Source organism: Bos taurus, chromosome 25, assembly GCF_002263795.3.
Source record: "Bos taurus isolate L1 Dominette 01449 registration number 42190680 breed Hereford chromosome 25, ARS-UCD2.0, whole genome shotgun sequence".
Taxonomy (NCBI): Eukaryota; Metazoa; Chordata; class Mammalia; order Artiodactyla; family Bovidae; genus Bos; species Bos taurus.
The window spans coordinates 19552888-19577264 of NC_037352.1; the positions used below are offsets into that span (position 1 = coordinate 19552888).

A 24377-nucleotide genomic window follows, 5' to 3' on the forward strand; every position below is an offset into this window, starting at 1 on the left:
TTAACTTGATATGCAATAGAGCAGGAGAAAATCAAACAAAAGTTTAATAGCATATATACATGGAAGAGACCCAAGAGCACTAAGTAACTAACTAAAATGGCTGAAACCCTCACCTTAAATACTATCTTCAGCTCAAGACAAAAGATGTTGGGAGTAGAGGTTTTGGAATTCAAAAGGAAGGAGGACAATTCAAATGGAGCTGAAAAAAGCAAATGTTTGGTAAAAAATACATTTGCTGGGCCAGGCAGAAATTATGGGACACAGAACAGACTCTACTCTATAGTCCCTGCCTGAGTTTCCTCCACACAGCTAACCTATATGCTTTGCAGGTACCTCTCATAATAGCTCTATTCCTAGAAAAGGCCCTTTTTCAAAATATTTCAGGTAGCTTAGATGGAAGTAAAAAGAAAGACTTCCTGAGTTTTTTAGGCTCGATTGTTTTCAGCTTGCCCACATGGAAAGAGACGTTTTGGGGTGGCAAAATTTCCTCCCCTGCATTTCTATAATTTATTTAATTTGTACGCAGTTTGTTTCTTGCACTGTGCAGAAGTGCAAAATGAAAATGCTCAGAGAATTCAGGCTGTTACCTAGCAAAGTCAGATGGTTACCAATCAAAGGTTTTACAAAATGCCCTTTTTTTGATAGGGTAATGACATAATTACATCTACATTTCATTCTCTCAGACTCAGGGATTTAAAATTGTCAATGTCTCAGAACTGACTTAGGGTTAATAAGTTCACAGAAGACTAATATATATAAATTAAAGGCTGTTTCATTAATTTATAATGAATCATAATAAGACTGATTTATAATGATTATGGCCTCTTTGCCATTTAATGTCGTCTTGTGTGTCTCTAGGCAAGCTGCATAGGGAGCAAAATGATAATAAGAAAGTTATTTTGTAAGCCCAATTAGATCAAGCATCATAAGGGCAGAGACCATGTCTGTTTTGTTCACTAACTATTCTTGGGGCCCCAAACAATACCTGCCACAGAATTTGATACTGCTCTTGAATGAATAAATGAATTAATTAATGTCATTTAAAACCATTATCTCCACAATAGATGCTCTACCATCTTCTGGGAATTCCAAATTAAAACCTTGAACCATGACACCTAGGTTGTCTCTTCTATGGGTTAACATCATAGCCTGTTACGGAGTCTCCTTTCCAACCTTTTTATTTTCATTTTTTTATTGTACTAAAATATACATGCATTTCACATTTTGAATACTTTTACATATACAGTTCAGTGGTATTTCACATTATTGTGCAACCATCACCAATATTCATAACCATAACTCTTTTCATCTTATAAAACTGAATATCTGTACCTATGAAACAATAACTCTCCATTCTTTCCTACCCCTACCCTGGAAACAACCATTATACTTTCTGCCTTTATGATTTTTACTACTGTAAGTGGAACCATATAGTATTTTTTATTTTCTCACCGGTTTATTTCACTTGGCTTAATGTCCTCAAGGTTTATACATGATGTAGCATATTGAAGAATTTCCTCCCTTTTGGAAATTGAATAGAATCCCATTGTATTATATACCACACATTGCTCATCTATTCATTGGTCAGTGGATGCCTATGTTGCTTCCAAATTTGGGGTATTATGAATAAATGCTGCTTTGAATGTCATATAAAATCATCTTTGAGACCCTGCTTCCAATTCCTTTTGGAATATGCCCAGAAGTGGAAATGCTGGATCATACAGTAATTCTACTTTTTTCACAGTGAGGAGAAAAGTTATTTCTTTTGATACAATAAAATTCAAATAAATCAGTTCAGTTCAGTCACTCAGTTGTGTGTGACTCTTTGCGATCCCATGAAATGCAGCATGCCAGGCTTCCCTGTCCATCACCAACTCCCAGAGTTTGGTCAAACTCATGTCCTAAGTAGAACTTAGGACATGCCTAAGATGGCATCCAGTCGGTGATGCCATCCAACCAGCTCATCCTCTGTTGTCCCCTTCTCCTCCTGCCTTCAATCTTTCCCAGTGTCAGGGTTTTTTCCAATGAGTCAGTACTTCACATCAGGTGGCCAAAGTATTGGAGTGTCAACATCAGTCCTTCCAATGAATAATCAGGACTGATTTCCTTTAGGATTAACTGGATTGATCTCCTTGAAGTCCAAGAACTCTCAAGAGTCTTCTCCAACACCAATTCTTCAACTCTCAGCTTTCTTTATGGTTCAACTCTCACATCCATACATGACTACTGGAAAAACCATAGCCTTGACTAGACAGACCTTTGTTGGCAAAGTAATGTCTCTGCTTTTTAATATGCTGTTTAGGTTGGTCATAACTTTTCTTCCAAGGAGCAAGCATCTTTTAATTTCATGGCTGCAGTCAGCATCTGCGGTGATTTTGGAGCCCAACAAAACAAAGTCTGTCACTGTTTCCACTGTTTCCCCATCTATTTGCCATGAAGTGATGGGACCAGGTGCCATGATCTTTTTTTTTGGGTGTTGAGTTTTAAGCCAGCTTTTTTACTCTCTTCTTTCACTTTCATCACCAGACTCTTCAGTTCCTCTTCACTTTCTGCCATAAGGGTGGTGTTATCTGCATATCTGAGGTTACTGATATTTCTCCTGGCAATCTTGATTCCAGCTTGTGCTTCATCCAGCCCAGCATTTCGCATGATGTACTCTGCATATAAGTTAAATAAATAAGGTGACAGTATTCAAAAAAATAGGGGGAAATTGTGTTAATAACTTGGATGACATTATGTTATATAAGGAGTTCAGTTCAGCTCACTTCTGTCGCTCATTTTTGTCTGACTCTCTGTGACCCCATGGACTGCAGTACACCAAGCTTCCCTGTCCATCATGAACTCCTGGAGCTTACTCAAACTCATGTCCATTGAGTCGATGATGCTCTCCAACCATCTCATCCTCTGTTGTCCCCTTTTAATCCTGCCTTCAATCTTTCCCAGCATCAGGGTCTTTCAAATGAGTCAGTTCTTCCCAACGGTGGCCAAAGTATTGGAGTTTCAGCTTCAGAAGTAGATGTTTTTCTGGAACTCTCTTGCTTCTTCCACTGAAGAACATACATCCAATGTATGTTGGCAATTTGATCTCTGGTTCCTCTGCCTTTTCTAAATCCAGCTTGAGCATTTAGAAGTTCAAGGTTCAAGTACTGTTGAAGCCTGGCTTGGAGAATTCTGAGTATTACTTTGCTAGTGTGTGAGATGAGTGCAATTGTGCAGTAGTTTGAGCATTCTTTGGCATTGCCTTTCTTTGAGATTGGAATGAAAACTGACCTTTTTCAGCTCTGTGGCCACTGCTGAGTTTTGCAAATTTGCTGGCATATTGAGTGCAGCACTTTCACAGCATCATGTTTTAGGATTTGAAATAGCTCAATTGGAAACTCATCACCATTAGCTTTGTTTGTAGTAATTTTTCCTAAGGCCCACTTAACTTCACATTCCAGGATGTCTGGCTCTAGGTGAGTGATCACACCATCATGATTATCTGGGTCGAGAAGATCTTTTTTGTACAGTTCTTCTGTGTATTCTTGCCACCTCTTCTTAATGTCTTCTGCTTGTTAGGTCCATACCATTTCTGTCCTTTATCGAGCCCATCTTTGCATGAAATGTTCCCTTGGTATCTCTAATTTTCTTGAAGAGATCTCTAGTCTTTCCCATTCTGTTGTTTTCCTCTGTTTCTTTGCATTGATCGCTGAGGAAGGCTTGCTTATCTCTCCTTGCTATTCTTTAGAACTGCATTCGGATGTTTATATCTTTCCTTTTCTCCTTTGCTTTTTGCTTCTCTTCTTTCACAGCTATTTGTAAGGCCTCCCCAGACAGCCATTTTGCTTTTTTGCATTTCTTTTTCTTGGGGATGTTCTTGATCCCTGTCTCCTGTACAATGTCACGAACCTCCGTGCATAGTTCATCAGGCACTCTGTCTATCATCTATAGTCCTTTAAATCTATTTCTCACTTCCACTGTATAATCATAAAGGATTTGATTTAGGTCATACCTGAATGGTCTAGTGGTTTTCCCTACTTTCTTCAATTTAAATCTGAATTTGGTAATAAGGAGTTCATGATCTGAGCCACAGTCAGCTCTCAGTCTTGTTTTTGCTGACTACATAGAGCTTCTCCATCTTTGGCTGCAAAGAATATAATCAATCTGATTTCAGTTTTGAACATCTGGTGATGTCCATGTGTAGAGGCTTCTCTTGTGTTGTTGGAAGAGGGTGTTTGCTATGACCAGTGTGTTCTCTTGGCAGAACTCTATTAGCCTTTGCCCTGCTTCATTCCTCACTCCAAGGCCAAATTTGCCTGTTACTCCAGGTGTTTCTTGACTTCTTACTTTTGCATTCCAGTCCCCTATAATGAAAAGGACATCTTTTTTGGGTGTTAGTTCTAAAAGATCTTGTAGGTCTTCATAGAACCGTTCAACTTCAGCTTCTTTAGCATTACTGCTTGGGGCATAGGATTGGATTACCCTGATATTGGTTTGCCTTGGAAACGAACAGAGATCATTCTGTCATTTTTGAGATTGCATCCAAGTACTGCATTTCGAACTCTTGTTGACCATGATGGCTACTGCATTTCTTCTAAGGGATTCCTGCCCACAGTAGTAGATATAATGGTCATCTGAGTTAAATTCACCCATTCCAGTCCATTTTAGTTCGCTGATTCCTAGAATGTCGACATTCACTCTTGCCATCTCCTGTTTGACCACTTCCAATTTGCCTCGATTCATGGACCTAACATTCCAGGTTCCTGTGCAATACTGCACTTTACAGCATCAGACCTTGCTTCTATCACCAGTCACATCCACAACTGGTATTGTTTTTGCTTTGGCCACATCCCTTCATTCTTTCTGGAGTTATTCCTCCAATGATCTCCAGTAGCATTTGGGCACTTACCGACCCAAATAACAATGTTGTGATAGTTTCAGGTGAACAATGAAGGGACTCAGTCACACATATACATGTATCCATTCTACCCCAAAGCCCCCTTCTATCCAGGCTACCAATAACATTGAGCAGAGTTCCACATGTTATAAAATAGTTCCTTGTTGGTTATCCATTTTTAAATATAGCAGTGTGTCCATGACCATCTCAGACTCCTTAATTATCCCTTCCCCCTGGCAACCATAAGTTTGTTTTCTAATTTATGAGACTCTTTCTGCTTTGTAAGTACATTTATTTGTATCATTTCATTTTAGATTCCACATATAAGGTGTGTCATACAATATTTCTCCTTCTCTATCTGACTTACTTCACTCAGTATGACACTTTCTAGGTCCATCCATGTTGCTTCAAATGCATTATTTCACTCTTCTTAATGGCTGAGTAGTATTCCGTTGTATAGGTGAAAGATTGTTGCTGACCCACAAAAAGATGCCAGGATTCTTGGCCTCTGGAGAAGAATTCAATCCTGGGCCAGAGACAAGGCTTGATCACTCAGAGCTTTTGTGTAATAAAGTTTTATTAAAGTATAAAGGAGATAGAGAAAGCTTCTGTCATAGGCATCAGAAGGGGGCAGAAAGAGTACCCCCCTGCTAGTTTTTAGCTGGATGTTATATAGTCACTCAGTTCAGTTCAGTTCAGTCGCTCAGTCATGTCTGACTTTTTGTGACGCCATGAATCACAGCACGCCAGGCCTCCCTGTCCATCACCAACTCCTGGAGTTTACTCAAACTCGTGTGCATCGAGTCGGTGATGCCATCCAGCCATCTCATCCTCTCGTCCCCTTCTCCTCCTGCCCCCAATCCCTCCCAGCATCACAGTCTTTTCCAATAAGTCAACTCTTTGCATGAGGTGGCCAAAGTATTGGAGTTTCATCTTTAGCATCAGTCTTTCCAATGAACACCCAGAACTGATCTCCTTTAGAATGGACTGGTTGGATCTCCTTGCAGTCCAAGGACTCTCAAGAGTCTTCTCCAACACCACAGTTCAAAAGCATCAATTCTTTGGTGCTCAGCTTTCTTCACAGTCCAACTCTCACATCCATACATGACCGCTGGAAAAACCATAGCTTTGACTAGACGGACCTTTGTTGGCAAAGTAATGTCTCTGCTTTTCAATATGCTATCTAGATTGGTCATAACTTTCCCTCCAAGGAGTAAGCATCTTTTAATTTCATGGCTGCAATCACCATCTGCAGTGATTTTGGAGCCCAACAAAATAAATTCTGACACTATTTCCACTGTTTCCCCATCTATTTCCCATGAAATGATGGGACCAGATGCCATGATCTTAGTTTTCTGAATGTTGAGCTTTAAGCCAACGTTTTCACTCTCCTCTTTCACTCTCATGAAGAGGCGTTTTAGTTCCTCTTCACTATATAGTCACTGCTGCTGCTGCTGCTGCTGCTGCTGCTGCTAAGTTGCTTCAGTCGTGTCTGACTCTGTGCTACCCCAGAGATGGCAGCCCACCAGGCTTACCCGTCCCTGGGATTCTCCAGGCAAGAACACTGGAGTGGGTTGCCATTTCCTTCTCCAATGCATGAAAGTGAAAAGTGAAAGTGAAGTCGCTCAGTCATGTCTGACTCTTTGCGACCCCATGGACTGCAGCCCACCAGGCTCCTCCGTCCATGGGATTTTCCAGGCAAAAGTACTGGAGTGGGGTGCCATTGCTTTCTCCTCTAGCAGTCTGTTCATGAAAGAAAGGAATGTCTTAAAACTCAGAATGGCACCAGGCCCCTCATCCATAAGATGTATTTTGGGAAAATCCTGGCATCAGATGAGTCATCTCAGGCGGTAAAATGATTGACTTGAATCTTGTAGAAGGGCAGATTATCATACAAATAGTTTCATTTACATAGATTAAGGGAACAATGTCTGAGTATAACATAATAGTTTGTCAAGTCAGTTCTGAGCCATTAGGCAGAACCCACTTGAAGACAGAGTCTGGGGTAAATGCATAGTACATTAACATAGCTTAAGACAAACATTTCTTTTTTTTTTTTTTTAAGTAGTACCTTTGGGTTTTTTTTTTTTTTTTTTTTTTTACTTCACAGTATTGTATTGGTTTTGCCATACATCAACATGAATCCGCCACGGGTGTACACATGTTCCCAATCCTGAACCCCCCTCCCACCTCCCTCCCCATACCATCCCTCTGGGTCACCCCAGTGCACCAACCCCAAGCTTCCTGTATCCTGCATCGAACCTGGACTGGCGATTCATTTCTTATATGATATTATACATGTTTTAATGCCCTTCTCCCAAATCATCCCCCCCTCCCTCTCCTGCAGAGTCCAAAAGGCTGTTCTATACATCTGTGTCTCTTTTGCTGTCTCACAAAAATAACAGGGTTATCGTTACCATCTTTCTAAATTCCATATATATGCATTAGTATATTGTATTGGTGTTTTTCTTTCTGGCTTACTTCTCTGTGTATAATAGGCTCCAGTTTCATCCACCTCATTAGAACTGATTCAAATGTATTCTTTTTAATGGCTGAGTAATACTCCATTGTGTATATGTACCACAGCTTTCTTACCCATTCATCTGCTGATGGACATCTAGGTTGCTTCCAAGGACAAACATTTCCATAAGGGGAATGCATTGGTTAACTCAAAGTTTGAGAATAGTTAACTTCAGGTGGAACCAGGTGTCATTATGGCAACACAGTATTTTAAGAGAAACCTCTTTTTAAATTTGTATAGAGAAGGGAAAAAAAAAAAATATATATATATATATATATATATATATATCACTAGTTTGTTTCCTCCTGCCCCTTAAGAGAGAGATAAAAAATGTCTGACACTTGCAGCCTATTTCCTCCGTTTGGAGACCCCTGGCCTTCCTGCCTGTTACCCTCTCATATATGTACTGTATCCTCTTTAGCCATTTCTCAGTCGATGGACATTTAGTTTACCTTCATGTCTTGGCTGTTGTAAACAGTGCTTCAGTGAACATTGGGGTGAATGTATCTTTTCAAATCATGTTATTCTCTGGATATATGCCCAGGAATGGGATTGTAGGGTCATATGGTAGTTTTTTTTTAAGGAACCCCATGCTGTTCTCCATAGTGACTCTACCAATTTACATTCCCACCAACAGTGTACAAAGGTTTCTTTCTCTCCACACCCTCTCCAGCATTTATTGTTTGATGATAGTCATTCTGACTGATGTGAGGTGATATCTCATTGTAGTTTTGATTGGCATTTCTCTAATAATTAGCAGTGTTGGCCATCTTTGTTTGTACCTACAGGCCATCTGTATGTCTTTTTTGAATAAAAGCCTATTTAATTCTTCTGCCCATTTTTTGAGTGGAGTGTTTGTTTTTACACTGTTCATGAGGTGTTTGCAAATTTTGGAGACTAATCCTTTGTCAGTCACATCATTTGCAAATATTTTCTCCCAGTCTGTGGGTTGTCTTTTCATTTTGTTTACTGTTTCCTTCGCTGTGCAAAAACTTTTGAGTTTAAATAGGTCCGATTTATTTATTTTGTTTTTATTTCCATTATTATAGGAACTGTATTAAAAAAAAACTATTCCTGTGGTTTATGTCAGTGAATATTCACCTATGTTTTCCTCTAGGAGTTTTATAGTGTCTGGTCTCATATTTAGGTTTTTAATCCATTTTATTTTTGTGTCTGGAGTTAAATAATGATCTATTTTCATTTTTTACATGTGGCTTTCCAGTTTTTCCAGCAACATTGAAGAGACTGTCTTTCCAACATTGTGCAATCTTGCTTCCTTTGTAATAGATTAATTGGTCATCAGTGCATGGGCTTATTTCTGGATTTTCTATCCTATTCCATTGATCTATTTTCTATTTTTGTGCCAATATCATACTGTTTAGATGACTGTAGCTTTGTAGTATAGTCTGAAGTCAAGGAGCCTGATTCCTCCAGCTTTTTTTTCTTTTTTAAGATTGCTTTGGCTATATGAGAGTTCCAGAAAAATATCTACTTCTGCCTTATTGACTACACCAAAGTGGCTTAAAACTCAGCATTCAGAAAACTAAGATCATGGCATCTGGTCCCATCACTTCATGGGAAATAGATGGGGAAACAGTGAAAACAGTGTCAGACTTTATTTTGTTGGGCTCCAAAATCACTGCAGATGGTGATTGCAGCCATGAAATTAAAAGATGCTTACTCCTTGGAAGAAAAGTGTTGACCAACCTAGACAGCATATTAAAAAGCAGACACATTACTTTGCTGACAAAGTCTCTCTAGTCAAAGCTATGGTTTTTCCAGTAGTCATGTATGGATGTGAGAGCTGGACTGTAAAGAAAGTTGAGCACGAAAGAATTGATGCTTTTGAACTGTGGTATTGGAGAAGATTCTTGTGAGTCCCTTGGACTGCAAGGAAATCCAACCAGTCCATCCATAAGGAAATCAGTCCTGAATATTCATTGGAAGGACTGATGCTGAAGCTGAAACTCCAATACTTGGCCCACCTGCTAGGAAGAACTGACTCATTTGAAAAGACCCTGATGCTGGGAAAGATTGGAGGCAGGAGAAGAAGGGGACGACAGAGGATGATATGGTTGGATGGCAGCACTGACTCAATGGACATGAGTTTGAGTAAACTCCAGGAGTTTGTGATGGACAGGGAGGCCTGGCCTGCTCCACTCCATAGGGTCACAAAGAGTGAGACACGACTGAGTACTGAACTGTGAGCTTGGCTATGTGGGGACTTCTGTGTCTCCATACAAATTTTGAAATTTGTTGTTGTTGTTGTTGTTCTAGTTCTGTGAAAAATGCCATAGTAATTTGATAGGGATTGTACTGAATTTGTAGATTGCCTTGGATAATGTAGTTTTTGACAATATTGATTCTTCCAATCCACAAACATGGTGTATCTTTTCATATGCTTATATCTCATTTGATTTCTTTCATCAGCATCTTATAGTTTTGGAGTCACAGGTCTTTGTTTTGTCTCCTTAGGTAGATTTACTCCTAGGTATTTTATTCTTTTTTATCTTTGCCCATTTTTGAGTCAGATTTTTTTTTGTTGTTGAGTTTTAGAATTTATATATATTAGTCTGGTGTAAATGTAATTTGGTTTCAGACCATGAATTTTACATTGTTATAACTAGGCTCAAACACATCTTTATAAATCAAAATAGGAACCATTACAGTTAGCACACTTTTGACAATGAGAAATAAGTTTGTTTATTCCTGTAGCATAAAAATCCATGCTTCGGGATTTAGTGACCTCTTGGAAAGCATTTTCCTCATCCTGCTTGTTTTGGAAGTGTTTTCTCTGCAAAAAGTTGTTGAGATGCTTGAAAAAGTGGTAGTCAGTTGGCAAGAGGTCAGGTGAATATGGCAGATGAGGCAAAACTCTGTAGCCCAATTCGTTCAACTTTTGAAGTGTTGGTTGTGCAATGTGCTGTTGGGCATTGCCATGGAGAAGAATTAAGATCCTTTCTGTTGACCAATGCCGGTGGTAGGCATTGCAGTTTCAGTGCATCGCATCAATTTGCTGAGCATACTTCTCAGATGTAATGGTTTCATTGAAATTCAGAAAGCTGTAGTGGGTCAGATGGGCAGCAGGCCACCAAACAGTGAACATGACCTTTTTTTGGTGCAAGTTTTCTTTGGGAAGTGCTTTAGAGCTTCTTCTTGGTCCAACCCCTGAGTTGGTCATCACTAACTGTCTTACACAATCCACTTTTTGTTGCACATCACAATCTGATCAAGAAATGTTCATTGCTATTGCATAGATTAAGAGAAGACAACACTTCAACAATTTTTTTTTTTTTTTTTGGGTCAGCACATGAGGCATTCCACTTATTAAGCTTTTTCCCTTTCCAATTTGTTTCAAATGCCAAATGACTGTAGAATGGTCAATGTTGAGTTCTTGGGCAACTTTTTATGTAGGTGTAAGAGGCTCAGCTTCAGTGATGGCTCTCAATTTGTTGTTGTCAACTTCTGATGGTTGGCCACTATGCTTCTCATCTTCAAGGCTCTCATCTCCTTTGCAAGACTTCTTGAACCACAACTGCACTGTACATTCATTAGCACTTAGTGGGTCAAATGCACTGTTGATGTTGTGAGTTGTCTCTGCTGCTTTTATGACCCATTTTCAACTCAAATAAAAAAGCTCTTGAATTTACTTTTTGTCTAACATCACTTCCATAGTCCCAAATAAATATAAAATAAACAGTAAGGAATAAGTCATTAGCAAAACAGCATATAGTGAGAAATGTGCATTAAAATGATGTACAATATAATCACATTTATTTAGAATGTATTCTAATATCAAACAGCAAATTTCAACAATGCAAAACTACAATTACTTTTTCACCACCCTAATATATTCTTGACCTTAATTCTTTACTAGACTTATGACTGGCAGATACTTTCTCCTATTCTATAAATTGCATTTTCACTCTGTGGAGATTGTCTTTGATGCATGAAGATTTTTCATTTTTGTGAAGTACGATTTGCTTATTTTGCCTTTTGTTACTTATCCCTTTGGTATCATAAACAAGAAATCATTAACAAATACATTGTTGTGAATCTTTTGTCCTATGTTTTCTTCTAAGGGTTTTATAGTTTTTGGTCTTTGACCCATTTTGAATGGTGTTAAGTAAGGGTCCAAATACCTATATCTCCCTCTCTTTTGGACCTCCTTCCATCTAGGTCACCACAGTGCATTAAGTAGAGTTCCCTGTGCTATACAGTATAGAACATGATGTTTTGATATGTGTATACATTGTGAAATAGTAACCACAATAAAGCTAATTAACATATCCATCACTTCATACAGTTACCATTTTCTTTTTTGGTGATAAGAATACTTGAGATCTACTATTCTACATCATTTCAAATTTACAATACATTATTATTAATTATAGTCACCATACTACACTTGTGAAAAACTGTAGAACTTAACACCATTCAAACTGGATCAAAGACCTAAATATAAGAACTAAAACTATAGGTTGTCTTTTTACTCTGTGGATATTGTCTTTTGATGCATGAAAGTTTTTAATTTTCATGAAGTACAATTTGCCTATTTTGCCTTTTGCTACTTATGTATGTGTATAATCTATTCATTTTGCTATACAGTAGAAACTAGCACAACATTGTAAAGCTACTATGAAAGTGAAAGTCGCTCAGTCATGTCTGAATCTTTGCAACCCCATAAATTACACAGTCCATGGAATTCTCTAGGCCAGAATACTGGAATGGGTAGCCTTTCCCTTCTTTAGGGGAATCTTCCCAACCCGGGGGTCAACCCAGGTCTCCCTCATTGCAAGCGGATTCTTTACAAGCTGAGATACAAAGCTAATATACTCAAGTAAAAATTTTTTGAAAATCATATTCTATACCCTTAATATTTGTAATTTTCACTTGTCAATCACACTTAAATTGGAAAATAAAAAGAAGATAAATAGAAAGTAAATGGCAGATGTTAGATATAAACTCAAATATATCACTAATTACACTACATGTAAATAGACTAACAACAATTCATATGCTTGTAAGGGAGTATGTCTATGTGTGTGTGGGAAAATTTTTCATCAGGGTTATCTCTAGGTATTGGAACTATTTTCCTATCTTTTTTTTGTATCTTGTAGTGTTTTACTCATGGAAATTATTACCAATAAATAAAATATGAAGAATAAAAATTTTAGAAAAATGACAGAGAATTTTTTTTCCTTAGGTTATAATTACTTGTGTATATTTTTTCATTCTTCTTAAGCATCCATACCAAAAGACACAGCTTTGGACATAGGCACTAAATGGAAAATGTAAGGATTTTTTTTTAAAAAAAAAAACCTACTATCCAAAGGCCCTATCATTTCATAACATAAAGAACACCTTAACATCCAAAGGAGAGTTATTATCTTTGACTTAAGATAAGTGCTTTTACTTGAATAAATTCAGCTTAATGAAACACAATATGTTACAATTGTTTTTCTCATCTTACCACAGAATGGTAGAAACTTTACCATGAATTGGCATCAGTCCTCTGACTGGTTTATTGAGAGCCAATATTATCATACTTGGGCTTCCCTGGTGGCTCAAATGGTAAAGAATCTGCCTGCAATGTGGGAGACCAGGGTTCAATCCCTGGGTCAGGAAGATCCCCTGAAGAAGGGAATGGCAACCCACTCCAGCACTCTTGCCTGGAAAACCCCATGGACAGAGGAGACTAGAGGGCTACTGTCCATGGGTTCACATAGAATTGGACAGGACCGAGTGACTAATACTTTCACTTTCACATTATCATACTGCTTTTATACAATATACTTAACAATCAGTAAGAAAGATCAAAGAGTCCTCCAAATTTGGAAATTTGTTTGCTGTTTGACAAATAAAATAGATTGAAGGTATAGTCAAAGTAAAATATTTTGTGCTTTTTGTGTGTATATGTGTGTATTTAGGGTCAATAAGCTGGCAGATTCTGAAATGGAGATTCAATCTATCCAGTCTTCTCTTTCAACAACCCAAAGAGGACAAAACAGGAATCAGAGTAGGAGAGTACTCAGAAATCATGAAGGACTCAGATTAAATGAAATTGCTAACATTAAATTTAATACTGGGGTGAGTATATTCATTAAGAATGTAAAACTAGTATATTTGGCTTGGGTGTATATACTACCTGAACCTGAAAGATGTTTGGAGTATGACCATAGGAGAGTCAAGGAGATAAGAAATAGTCTGTACTACAACTCCACTAATTTCCTGATGCAGGAGAAATGGGTTTTGGATAAAGACCACAGCTATGTCACTTTCACCATTGTTATTTCTCAGAATCACTGAGAGGTTCTCCTCATTTTCTAATAAATTTTCCCTTTATTTGGTTCTAACAAGACCCAAGATTTACTTTTAGAAGATATTGGTTGATCAAAGATTAGGGGCATTTTCTCACTATGAACCATTGTTAGTATACTAAATAAAGTAAAAGACAGTAGTTGTATACAAGTTTTATGGGGATAGTTCCCTTAAAAAGAGAGATGGAAAGATTATAGTTTGATGTTAAATTAAATAAATAAATATAATTTTTTCTAATCAGAAATAATACAAATATATTAATGAATAAAATCACCTTGACAAGATTTTCAGTGTAGTTAGGTAAGAAACCAGATGTTAAGTCTTTTCCCTTAATACCTTATACAAATAAACTTTTCCATACCGTTTTGTTTTCTTTGGTTAAATTCAAGAATATATTTGTATAATATGTGTTTATCTTTTGCTATAAAAATTTTAAGCATTGAATTTCAATTTGAATATCTTCTTTGGATCACTAGTAATTCTGATGCTATGTTCTTCTCCTCTTTTTAGTTTCCACTTTACCACCAGCAATTTCATGCCATGTTTTTAAAGAGAGCACTATTCAATTGGCGCAGTTGGAAGTTGACATTGCTACATATATCAATAATTTTGTTTGTCACTACTTACCTTTTAACAACTCTAAACTTGTATTATATTATGCCTGCCAGAGAAATGGACTTAAGTCAATATGGTCGAACAATTGTGCCTTACTCAATTTCTGGGAATTCTGTTTTGGCTCTAAATATCATAAATAACCTTGAGATTTTTTTAAAGCTTAAGAATCAAGAACTTCAGGAAGTACAAGGTAAGACCTGTAGGAAAAAAGAGACCGCTGCTATATGAACACCTACATGTATCACTTGCAAAGAAGGAAGTTAACTATGCTATCTAGCTACCCATTTCTTTCTTTTCCTACTAACTACCAGTATCTTCAGTTCAGTTCAGTTCAGTCGCTCAGTCATGTCCGACTCTTTGCGACCCCATGAATCGTAGCACGCCAGGCCTCCCTCCATCACCAACTCCCAGAGTTTACTCAAACTCTTTTCCATCGAGTCGTTGATTCCATCCAGCCATCTCATCCTCTGTCGTCCCCTTCTCCTCATGCCCCCAATCCCTCCCAGCATCAGGGTCTTTTCAAATGAGTCAGCTCTTTGCATCAGGTGGCCAAAGTATTGGAGTTTCAGCTTCAACATCAGTCCTTCCAATGAACACCCAAGACTGATCTTTAGGATGGACTGGTTGGATCTCCTTGCACTCCAAGGGACTCTCAAGAGTCTTCTCCAACACCACAGTTCAAAAGCATCAATTCTTTGGCACTCAGCTTTCTTCACAGTCCAACTCTCACATCCATACATGACCACTGGAAAAACCATAGCCTTGACTAGATGGACCTTTGTTGGCAAAGTTATGTCTCTGCTTTTTATTTTATTTTTTTTCTAGTTTATAATGGGTTTTATTTTCATGCTTTGCAGTAATACATTCATGCTCAATTTATACCAGAGTTAGTCACAGAATTCTTTATAAAGATAAAGCCAAGTTATATTTAATCTTATCTTTTAAGCTGTATCAGCATGACATTCTGTAAAACTGGAAGTTACTAATGCAGTGTGCCAATAAAATATGGACAAGAGATATTTTAGGTCTCTAGTGGAAGAAAAGATTACTTCATTAACCATACACATATATTTTGATATATTCAGTTTGTATAGATCTATATTACCTGATTGATGTATGCTATCTAGGTTGGTCATAACTTTCCTTCCAAGGAGTAAGTGTCTTTTAATTTCATGGCTGCAGTCACCATCTGCAGTGATTTTGGAGCCCCGAAAAATAAAGTCTGACACGGTTTCCACTGTTTCCCCATCTATTTTCCATGAAGTGATGGGACCAGATGCCATGATTTTAGTTTTCTGAATGTTGAATTTTAAGCCAACTTTTTCACTCTCCTCTTTCACTTTCATCAAGAGACTTTTTAGTTCCTCTTTACTTTCTGCCATAAGGGTGGTGTCTTAGAGGCAGCTAAACCAAAAATCAAAAATGTACACTTTACAGCAGCTGGGCACAAAAGTTAATCATTAATGGAAGCATTCTGGCTGCAGTGGTCTTTCAGCTAATTGTATCACCTTTCAAAGGATGAGTAAAAGAGCCAAAATACTATGTTATTGTGAAATTTAGCATACAAATTTGTATTCTGACCAGAATATAAAAATGTTTCTCTAAGCTCTCACAGGGTAAAATAATTCCAGTATCTCCTTTACAATATTGATCTTTCTAAAAACAGGTGGCTGAAGACTTAGTAGATTGATTTTTCAGAACTACTATTTTGAAATAGTAGTACTCATTTAGCCGTGACTCAAATAGTACTCAAACAGCTGTACTCATTTGTTTAATGTTTACTTTTTGTCAGAACTGTGAATATACTGAACAATTTTCTGTATTATGTTGCTAAATGCTAAAAGCAACCCTTTTATGTAGCTTATTTTTTTGTCCATTTATGTGTAAAGCATGTGTGCTCAGTCATATCCCATTCTTTGTGACCCCATAGACTGTAGTGCGCCAGGCTCCTGTGTCCATGGAATTTTCCAGGCAAGAACACTATAGTGGGTTACCATCTCTTATTCCAGGGAATCTCCCCAACCCAGAGATCAAACTGTAAGCCGGGTGTGGAGAAAAAGAGAATGAGCTGGGCAGTCAGGCAGAGAAAGATTTATTATAGGAAGAAAGCAAGTGACTGGCTTTAGAGAGAAACCAGTACTCTCCCTTTACAGCCAACCCTTCTTATACCCTATCAATAGGAAATTGTGCCCTGAAGGGAGGGGGGCCTTTGTTTATCTTTAGCACGCAGCTGGGGTCTTGTGATCATGCAGAGGGGTCTCGTGGTTGGGTGGTCACGTAGTCTTGAGAAACTGGCACCAGCAAGGAAAAACAGGATATCACTTTAAGGAAAAACCAGGATGCCACAGGGCAATGTGGCCACTGTGACTTCATCCCTTGTTTGTCAGGTAACCATAATGGGCCATTTTTAAACAATACGCTATAAGCCAGCCCCTTGTGAACCCTAACACAAAACTGCATCTCTTGCATCTCCTACAGTGACAGGAATTTTTTTTTTTTAACCACAAGACCACCTGGGAAGCTCAGAAATTAGGCCAAAACCTAGTGGATGGAGAATTTTGAATTCTTTGTATGATTGAATGAGTCCATTCTTCCACAAAAGCAACAGAAATACTTGGAAAATAATTCTTAAAAATCAACCAACTTACAATATTGGAAATTAAGCAAAAGCATAGAACAAGCTAAAAAGTGTCTATTTTAAAAACTACTGAACCTCTATTTTTAAAAAAATAGTAAAATCTGTGACACTTTAACTATTCCTAGCTATGGATTTTCTAGCAGTTACGTACTGATGTAAGAATTAGACCACAAAGAAGACTGAGCACTGAAGAATTGATGCTTTCGAACTATGGTGCTGGAGAAGCCTCTTGAGAGTCCATTGGACAGCAGCAAGGAGATCAAACCAGTCAGTCCTAAAAGAAATCAACCCTGAATATTCATTGGAAGGACTGATGTTGAAGCTGAAGCTCCAATACTTTGGCCACCTGATGTGAAGAGCCGACTCACTGGAAAAGACCCTGAGGCTGGGAAAGACTGAGGGAAAGAGGAGATGAGGGCAACAGATGATAAGATGCTTGGATGGCATCATTCACTCAATGGACATGAGTTTGAGCAAACTCTGGAAGAGAATTGAGGACAGGAAATCCTGGCATGCTGCAGTTCATGGGGTTGCAAGGGGTCGGACACAACTTAGTGACTAAATAACAACAGTTCCTATGGTTCTCCGTCCCCTCAGTGGTGTGGTATCCATGAAAGCCAGAACCTCACAGTTGATGGAAAGAACTGATCTCTTCAGAGCCCTGTTAAAAGTCCCATTTATGAGGACTGTCAATACTTTGACTGAAGTAGAAGCACAAAAACTCTATTCCCAAGGCATTATTCCTATTGAATTTAAATTAGGGCTCAACTCTTTAGGAAAATCCCTAACCCCAGGGAATTATTTAAAGCAATAGAAATCCACTGGTAATAGCACCACAGGTAGCTAAGGCTGTGCTTTCAGTTGGGTCAAATAAGAGCTTACCCAGAAAGCAATTTTAAAGGAATACCTGGAGAGCTAGATGTCCACAGTGGACTTTAAAGTCCTGATATTCCTGCAGACCTAGAAAGCTCAGAATGGTAGTATGCATGGCCAGAAATAACCTACGAAATGAGAAGAATCCAGCCACTTACTTCTAGTTGATGTTGAGGCCCTACACACGCAAGCAATGAAAGTTGAGGCTGACTTGTAAGCTGCCTGAAATTTGAAGGTGTGCCTTTGTTCAAAGATCTCCTTGGCCAAGGGTGGTAGACTTACTGGCTCTAGATATTTAAAAGAATCTTTTAGCTAGTTGCTAAATTATATTGATTTAAGACTGACCCCTAGAAGACAGGCTTAAAGGCCAGAATTTTTTTTAAGTTCATCAGAGAAATAAGTGGCTTCATACTGTAGAGAATACAGAATCTACAGAACTGTCCACAGAAGTCATTAAGCAAATGAGTAGCAGCAACAACAACAAAATTAACAATAACAACACACAGGGAAGTTCAGATACCAGAGTTGATACACCATCCTATATGCCCAGTTTTCAACAACAGAATGAGAAGAGAAAGAGTAATGGGCTGAATTGTGTCCCTTCAAAATTCATATGCTAAGCCCTACCTCCAATATCTCAAAATGTGACTGCATTTGGATATTAGATCTTTAAAAAAGTAATTAATTTAAAAGTCTTCAAGAGTGGTTCCAATGTGCAGATGAGGTTAGAACCATAGAATCAGAGGAACTCCGGGCTCAGGGATGCCAGGCATAGATGTGGGAGGAAGTAAGGGGCTCCTCTAAAAACAGGGAGATTGAGAAAAAGGTGGGCTTCTGGTTCAAGATTGCAGAGTAGAAGGATGTGAACTCATCTCCTCCTTTAAGAGGACCAGAATCACAACTAGTTGTTGAACAATCATTGACAGGAGGGCATGGGAACCACCAGAAAAAGTCACCCATGTCCAAAGACAAGAAGCCACGAGATAGTAGGAGGAGCACAATCACAATAAAATCAAATCCCATACCTGCCAGATGGGTGACCCACAAACTGGAAAACAATAATCCCAAAGAAGTTTTCCCACTGTTGCAAAGGTTCTGAGCCCCACATCAGCCTTCACAACCTGGGAATCTGACAAAGGAACTGGGAATCAACAGGGAATTTGACCTTGAAGGCCAGAAGAATTTGGTTATAGGACTTCCACAGGACTGGAAGAAATAGAGACTTCACTTTTGGAAGGAAAAAACAATCTTGCTGTAACCAAGACCCAGGGGAAAGGAGCAGTGACCCCACAAGAGACTGACCCAGACCTACCTGCTAGTGTTGGAGGTTCTCCTGTGGAGGCATGGGTCAGCAAGTTCTCACCACAAGGACGGAGGCATTGGCAACAGCAGTCCTTTAAGGTCCTGCTTGGTATAAGAACTCCTGGAGATCACCATTAACCCTACCATAGAGCCCATAGACCCCAGGGCTGGGTCACCCCAGGTCAAACATCAAACAGAAAGGGAATACAACCACACCCATCAGCAGATAATTGTGTTAAAGCTTTATTGAGCAATGCTCACCAGAGCAACACCCAGTTTTTCCTACCACCAGTCCCTCCCATCAAGAAGCTTACACAAGCCTCTTAGCCTCATCCACCAAAGGGCAGACAGAAGAAGCCAGAAGAACCACAATTCCACAGTGTTAGAACAAAAACCACATTACAGTAGGTTAATCAGGATGAAAAAGCCGAGAGTTATGTCCCAAATGAAGGGATAAGATAAAACCCCAGAACAACAATTAAATGAAGTGGAGATAAGCAACCTTACAGGAAAATAATTCAGAATCGTGATAGTGAAGATGATCCAGGATCTCAGAAACAGAATGGAGAAGATGCAAGAAATGTTTACCAAAGACCTTCAAGAACTAAAGAACAAACAAATAGAGATTAACAATACACTAGGAGGAATCAATAGCAGAATAACTGAGGCAGAAGAATGAAGTGACCTGGAGGACAGAATGGTAGAAAACACTGCCACGGAACAGAATATTTGGGGTGGGGCGGGGGGGAATGAAAAGAAATGAAGACAGTATATGAGATGACTGGGACAACATTAAATGCACCAACAATCACATTATAGGGGTCCCAGAAGGAGAAGAGAGAGAGAAAGGACTTGAGAAAATATTTGAAGGCATAGTAGCTTAACACTTTCCTAACATGGAAAAGGAAATAGTTAACCAAGTCCAAGAAGTGCAGAGAGTCCAGGCAAGATAAAACCATGGAGGGAAACACTGACACATAGTAGTCAAACTGATAAAATATAAATACAAAGATAATATATTAAAAGCAATAAGGGAAAATGATAAATAGCATACAATGGAACTCCCATAGCTGATTTCTCAACAGAATCTCTACAAGCCAGAAGTGAATGACATGATATATAAAGTGATGAAAGGGAAGAAGCTACAACCAACAATTTTCCACCCAGCAAAACTTGTTGAGATTTGATGGAGAAATCAAAAGCTTTCCAGACAAGCAAAAGTTAAGAGAATTCAGCATCACCAAACCTGTTTTACAGCAAATGCTAAAGGAACTTCTCAAGGCAGAAAACACAAGAGAAGGAAAAAACTTACACAAAATAAACTCAAAACAATTAAGAAAAGTGTAATAGGATGATACTTATCGGTAATTAGGGCTTCCAATGTCATGCTAGTTGTAAAGAACCCGCCTGCCACTGCAGGAGGCATAAGAGACATGGATTTGATCCCTGGGTCAGTAAGATCCCCTGGAGTAGGAAATGGCAACCCACTCCAGTGTTCTTGTCTGGAGAATCCCATGGACAGAGGAGCCTGGTGGGCTGCAGTCCGTGGGGTTGCTAAGAGTTGGACACAATGAAGCAGCTTAGCACATACCACATCACTCTACTTAACCCCCCAAATTGTATATAATTATTCTATATCTTTAGGTTAATCTTGTTCTCATTATGGCTTTCAATATAATTATCTTGTATTTTTTAGTCTGGCTATAGACTGTGAAAGCTGATAAACATCTTTTATTATTGTGATTATGTCACTATTAATATTATTCACTTAATACAATTGTATCATGATTGGTCAATAGAAAATAATAGAATTGTATATCACCAAAAAAAACTTTAATAGAAAAATCTGTAATCACTTTTTAAAATCCAGATGCATAGCAGAATTACCTTGGAATTTTTTGAAAAATACAAATGTCCAGATATTGCTTTTGTCTCCAAAGATCCTGATGTGTTTCTAATGAGCAGCCATGTATAACAAAAACTGGACTATATGATTATCTTTTACTTTCATCTAGCTTGTTCCACTTTTTCTATTTCATATTCAGTGCTCCCATTTCATTTCATTTATGTTTTCCAATTTCTTGATCTCTTGTCTCTTTTTTTGATGTCCTTTCTTATGCCTTTATCAAGCATAGTAGAAAAGCTTTTGCATACTTGTATATATATATACACACACACACACACAGCCATGGGAGTTTCCAGGCAAGAGTACCGGCGTGGGGTGCCATTGCCTTCTCTGATATATATATATATATGTAGTATGTATAATATAATATATGTATTTTATAAAACATTAATTTCTTCCTAGCTAAAAAATTTAACATTTTGATTTCACTTGTTTGCCTTACTAAGAAAAGAAAGGTAGATTTCTAATTTAAAAAAAATAGATACACAACCAGCAATGAATGTTTACTGTACAGCACAAGCAACTGTAGTCAATATCTTGTAATAACCTATAATGGAAAATAATATATGTGTATATATTAAAGAAAAAAAAAGAAGTAATTAATTTAAACTGAAATTATTAGAGCAGACCTTTATCCAGTGATTGGTCTCCTTTTAAGAGGCTGAAATTAAACTCAATCTTAGCCAAAGGCTGAGAACCAATAAGGACACAGATATATATACATAGAGGAAAGACCATGTGAAAGCGCAAGGACAAGAAAGCCATTTATGACCCCAGGGGAGAGATCGCAGAAGAAACTCACCCTGCCAGCACCTTGTTCTTGGACTTCTAGCCTCTAGAACTGTAAAAAAACACATTTCTAAGTCAGCCAGGCTATGGTACTTTATTTTGACAGTCCCAGAAAACTAAAATAGAAACAGAAGAGTGTACCCATATGCCGGGGAAAGAGAGCCAGTGGATAATGTACTTGAGGAAAGGCAAATGTTGAACTTAGTATACAGAGACTATTTGTTGTGCAGTCAGTCATGTCTAACTCTTCAAGACCCCATGGACTGCAGCACACCAGGCTTCCCTGACATTCACTATCTCTGAGAGTTTGCTCAAACTCATGTCCATTGAGTTGATGATGCCATCCAACCACCTCATCCTCTGTCATCCCCTTCTTCTCCTGCCCTCAATCCTTCCCAGTATCAGGGTCTGTTCCAAAGAGTCGGCTGTCGCATCAGGTGGCTGAAGTATTGGAGCTTGAGCTTCAGCATTAGTCCTCCCAATGAATATTCAGAGTTGATTTCCTTTAGGACTGACTGGTTTGATCTTGCTGTCCAAGAGATTCCCAAGAGTCTTCTCCAGGACCACATTTTGAAAGCATCAAGACTATAAATCAGCTATTACAAATATTTTCAACAAACTAAAGGAAATATGTTTAAAAAATAAAGGAATGTATGGCAACTTCGTCTCTCCATAAAGAGAATTTTAATGAAGAAATATAAATAAAAATTTCAAATGGAAATTCTGTAGTTGGAAAACATAACTGAAATGAAAATTTCACCAGAGGGACCCAATGATAGATTTGAATTGGCAGAAAAATGAATTTCTAAATTGAAGATAGTTAATAAAGGTTATCCAATCTGTGAAACAGAAAGATGGAAAGGAACAGCTTCTGAGACATAGAACAACATCAAGCATGCCAACACAGGCATAATGGGAGAACCAGGCGGCAAAGAGACGGATAAAAGGGCAGAAAAGTATTTGAGGAAATAATGACTGAAGACTTCCCAAATATAATGGAAAACATTAATCTTCACCTCCAAGACGTTTAATGAATTCTAAGTATGGTAAACTGAAAAATAATCACACCTAACACAACATAATTTAACTGGTAAAAGTCAAAAGGAAATCTTGAAAGCCAAGGAGGAAAATAATATTAATTTAAAAAAAGGTCATTAAAAAGAAAATTTTTAAATTTTGATATATTCACATGATAACATATCATATAGTAATAAAAAAACATAAAATTTACCCAAAACAGCATGAATGAATATTAGAAGTAGAGTGTTGAATTGGAAAAAAATAATAAAAAGACTACTTAAAATTTTATATTCTTTTCAGAAGGCTCAAAATCAAATACCACTAAACAACATATTGCAGTGGAAGTAGGAGGTGCTCTGTACAGTCAGCAATAAGACCTAGAGCTGACTGTGGCTCAGACCATGAGCTTCTTACTACAAAATCCAGACTTAAATTGAAGAAGGCAGGAAAAACCACTAAGTCATTCAGGTATGACCTAAATCAAATTCATTGTGATTACACAGTGGAGGTGAATTCGATTTAAGGGATTAGATCTGGTAGACAGAGTGCCTGAAGAACTATGGATGGAGGTTCATAACATTGTACATGAGGCAGTGATCAAAACCATCCCAAAGGAAAAGAAATGCAAGAAGTCAAAATGGTTGATTGAGGAGGCTTTACAAATAGCCAAGGAAAGGAAAGAAGAGAAGTGAAAGGCAAGGGAGAATGGGAAAAATAACCCAACTGAATGAAGAGTTCCAGAGAATAGCAAGGAGAGATAAAAAGTTTTTCTTAAATGAACAATACAAAGAAATAAAGGAAAACAACAGAATGGGAAAGACTATAGATCTCTTCAAGAAAATTGGAGACATCAAGGGAATATTTCTTGCAAAGATGGGCATGATAAAGGACAGAAATGGTAAGAATCCAACAGAAGCAGAAGAGATTAAAAAGAGGTGGCAAGAATACACAAAAGAACTATACAAAAAAGATCTTAATGACCCAGATAACCATGATGGTGTGGTCACTCCCCTAGAGCCAGGTATCTTGGAGTGTGAAGTCAAGTGGGCCTTAGGAAGAATTACTACAAACAAAGTTAGTGGAGGTGATAGAATTCCAGCTGAGCTATTTCAAACCCTAAAAGATGATGCTGTTGAAATGCTACACTCAATATGTCAGCAAATTTAGAAAACTCAGCAGTGGCCACAGGACTGGAAACCATCAGCTTTCATTCCAATCCCAAAGAAGAACAATGTCAAAGAATGCTTAAACTACCACAAAATTGCACTCATCTCACATGAGACCAAGGTAATGCTCAAAATCCTTTAAGCTAGGCTTCAGCAGTACATGAACCAAGAACTTCCAGGTGAACAAGCTGGGTTTAGAAATGGCAGAGGAACCAGGGATCAAATTGCCAACATTTGTTCGATCAGACAGAAAGCAAGGGAATTCTAGAAAAACATCAACTTCTGGTTCATTGACTATGCTAAAGCCTTTGACTGTGGATCACAACAAACTTTGGAAAATTCTTAAAGAG

General features: G+C 38.1%; 1 protein-coding gene across 1 annotated transcript in view; it reads left to right on the top strand.

The window, feature by feature from the left end:
* Positions 1–24377, top strand: part of ABCA16 (ATP binding cassette subfamily A member 16) — a 214316-nt gene that overhangs the window by 143368 nt on the left and 46571 nt on the right. Inside the window, exons 18-19 of the mRNA XM_059881562.1 lie at positions 13328–13487; positions 14229–14523. Of these exons, the coding sequence (XP_059737545.1) occupies positions 13328–13487; positions 14229–14523 (455 nt within the window). The remainder of the gene's footprint in view (positions 1–13327; positions 13488–14228; positions 14524–24377) is intronic.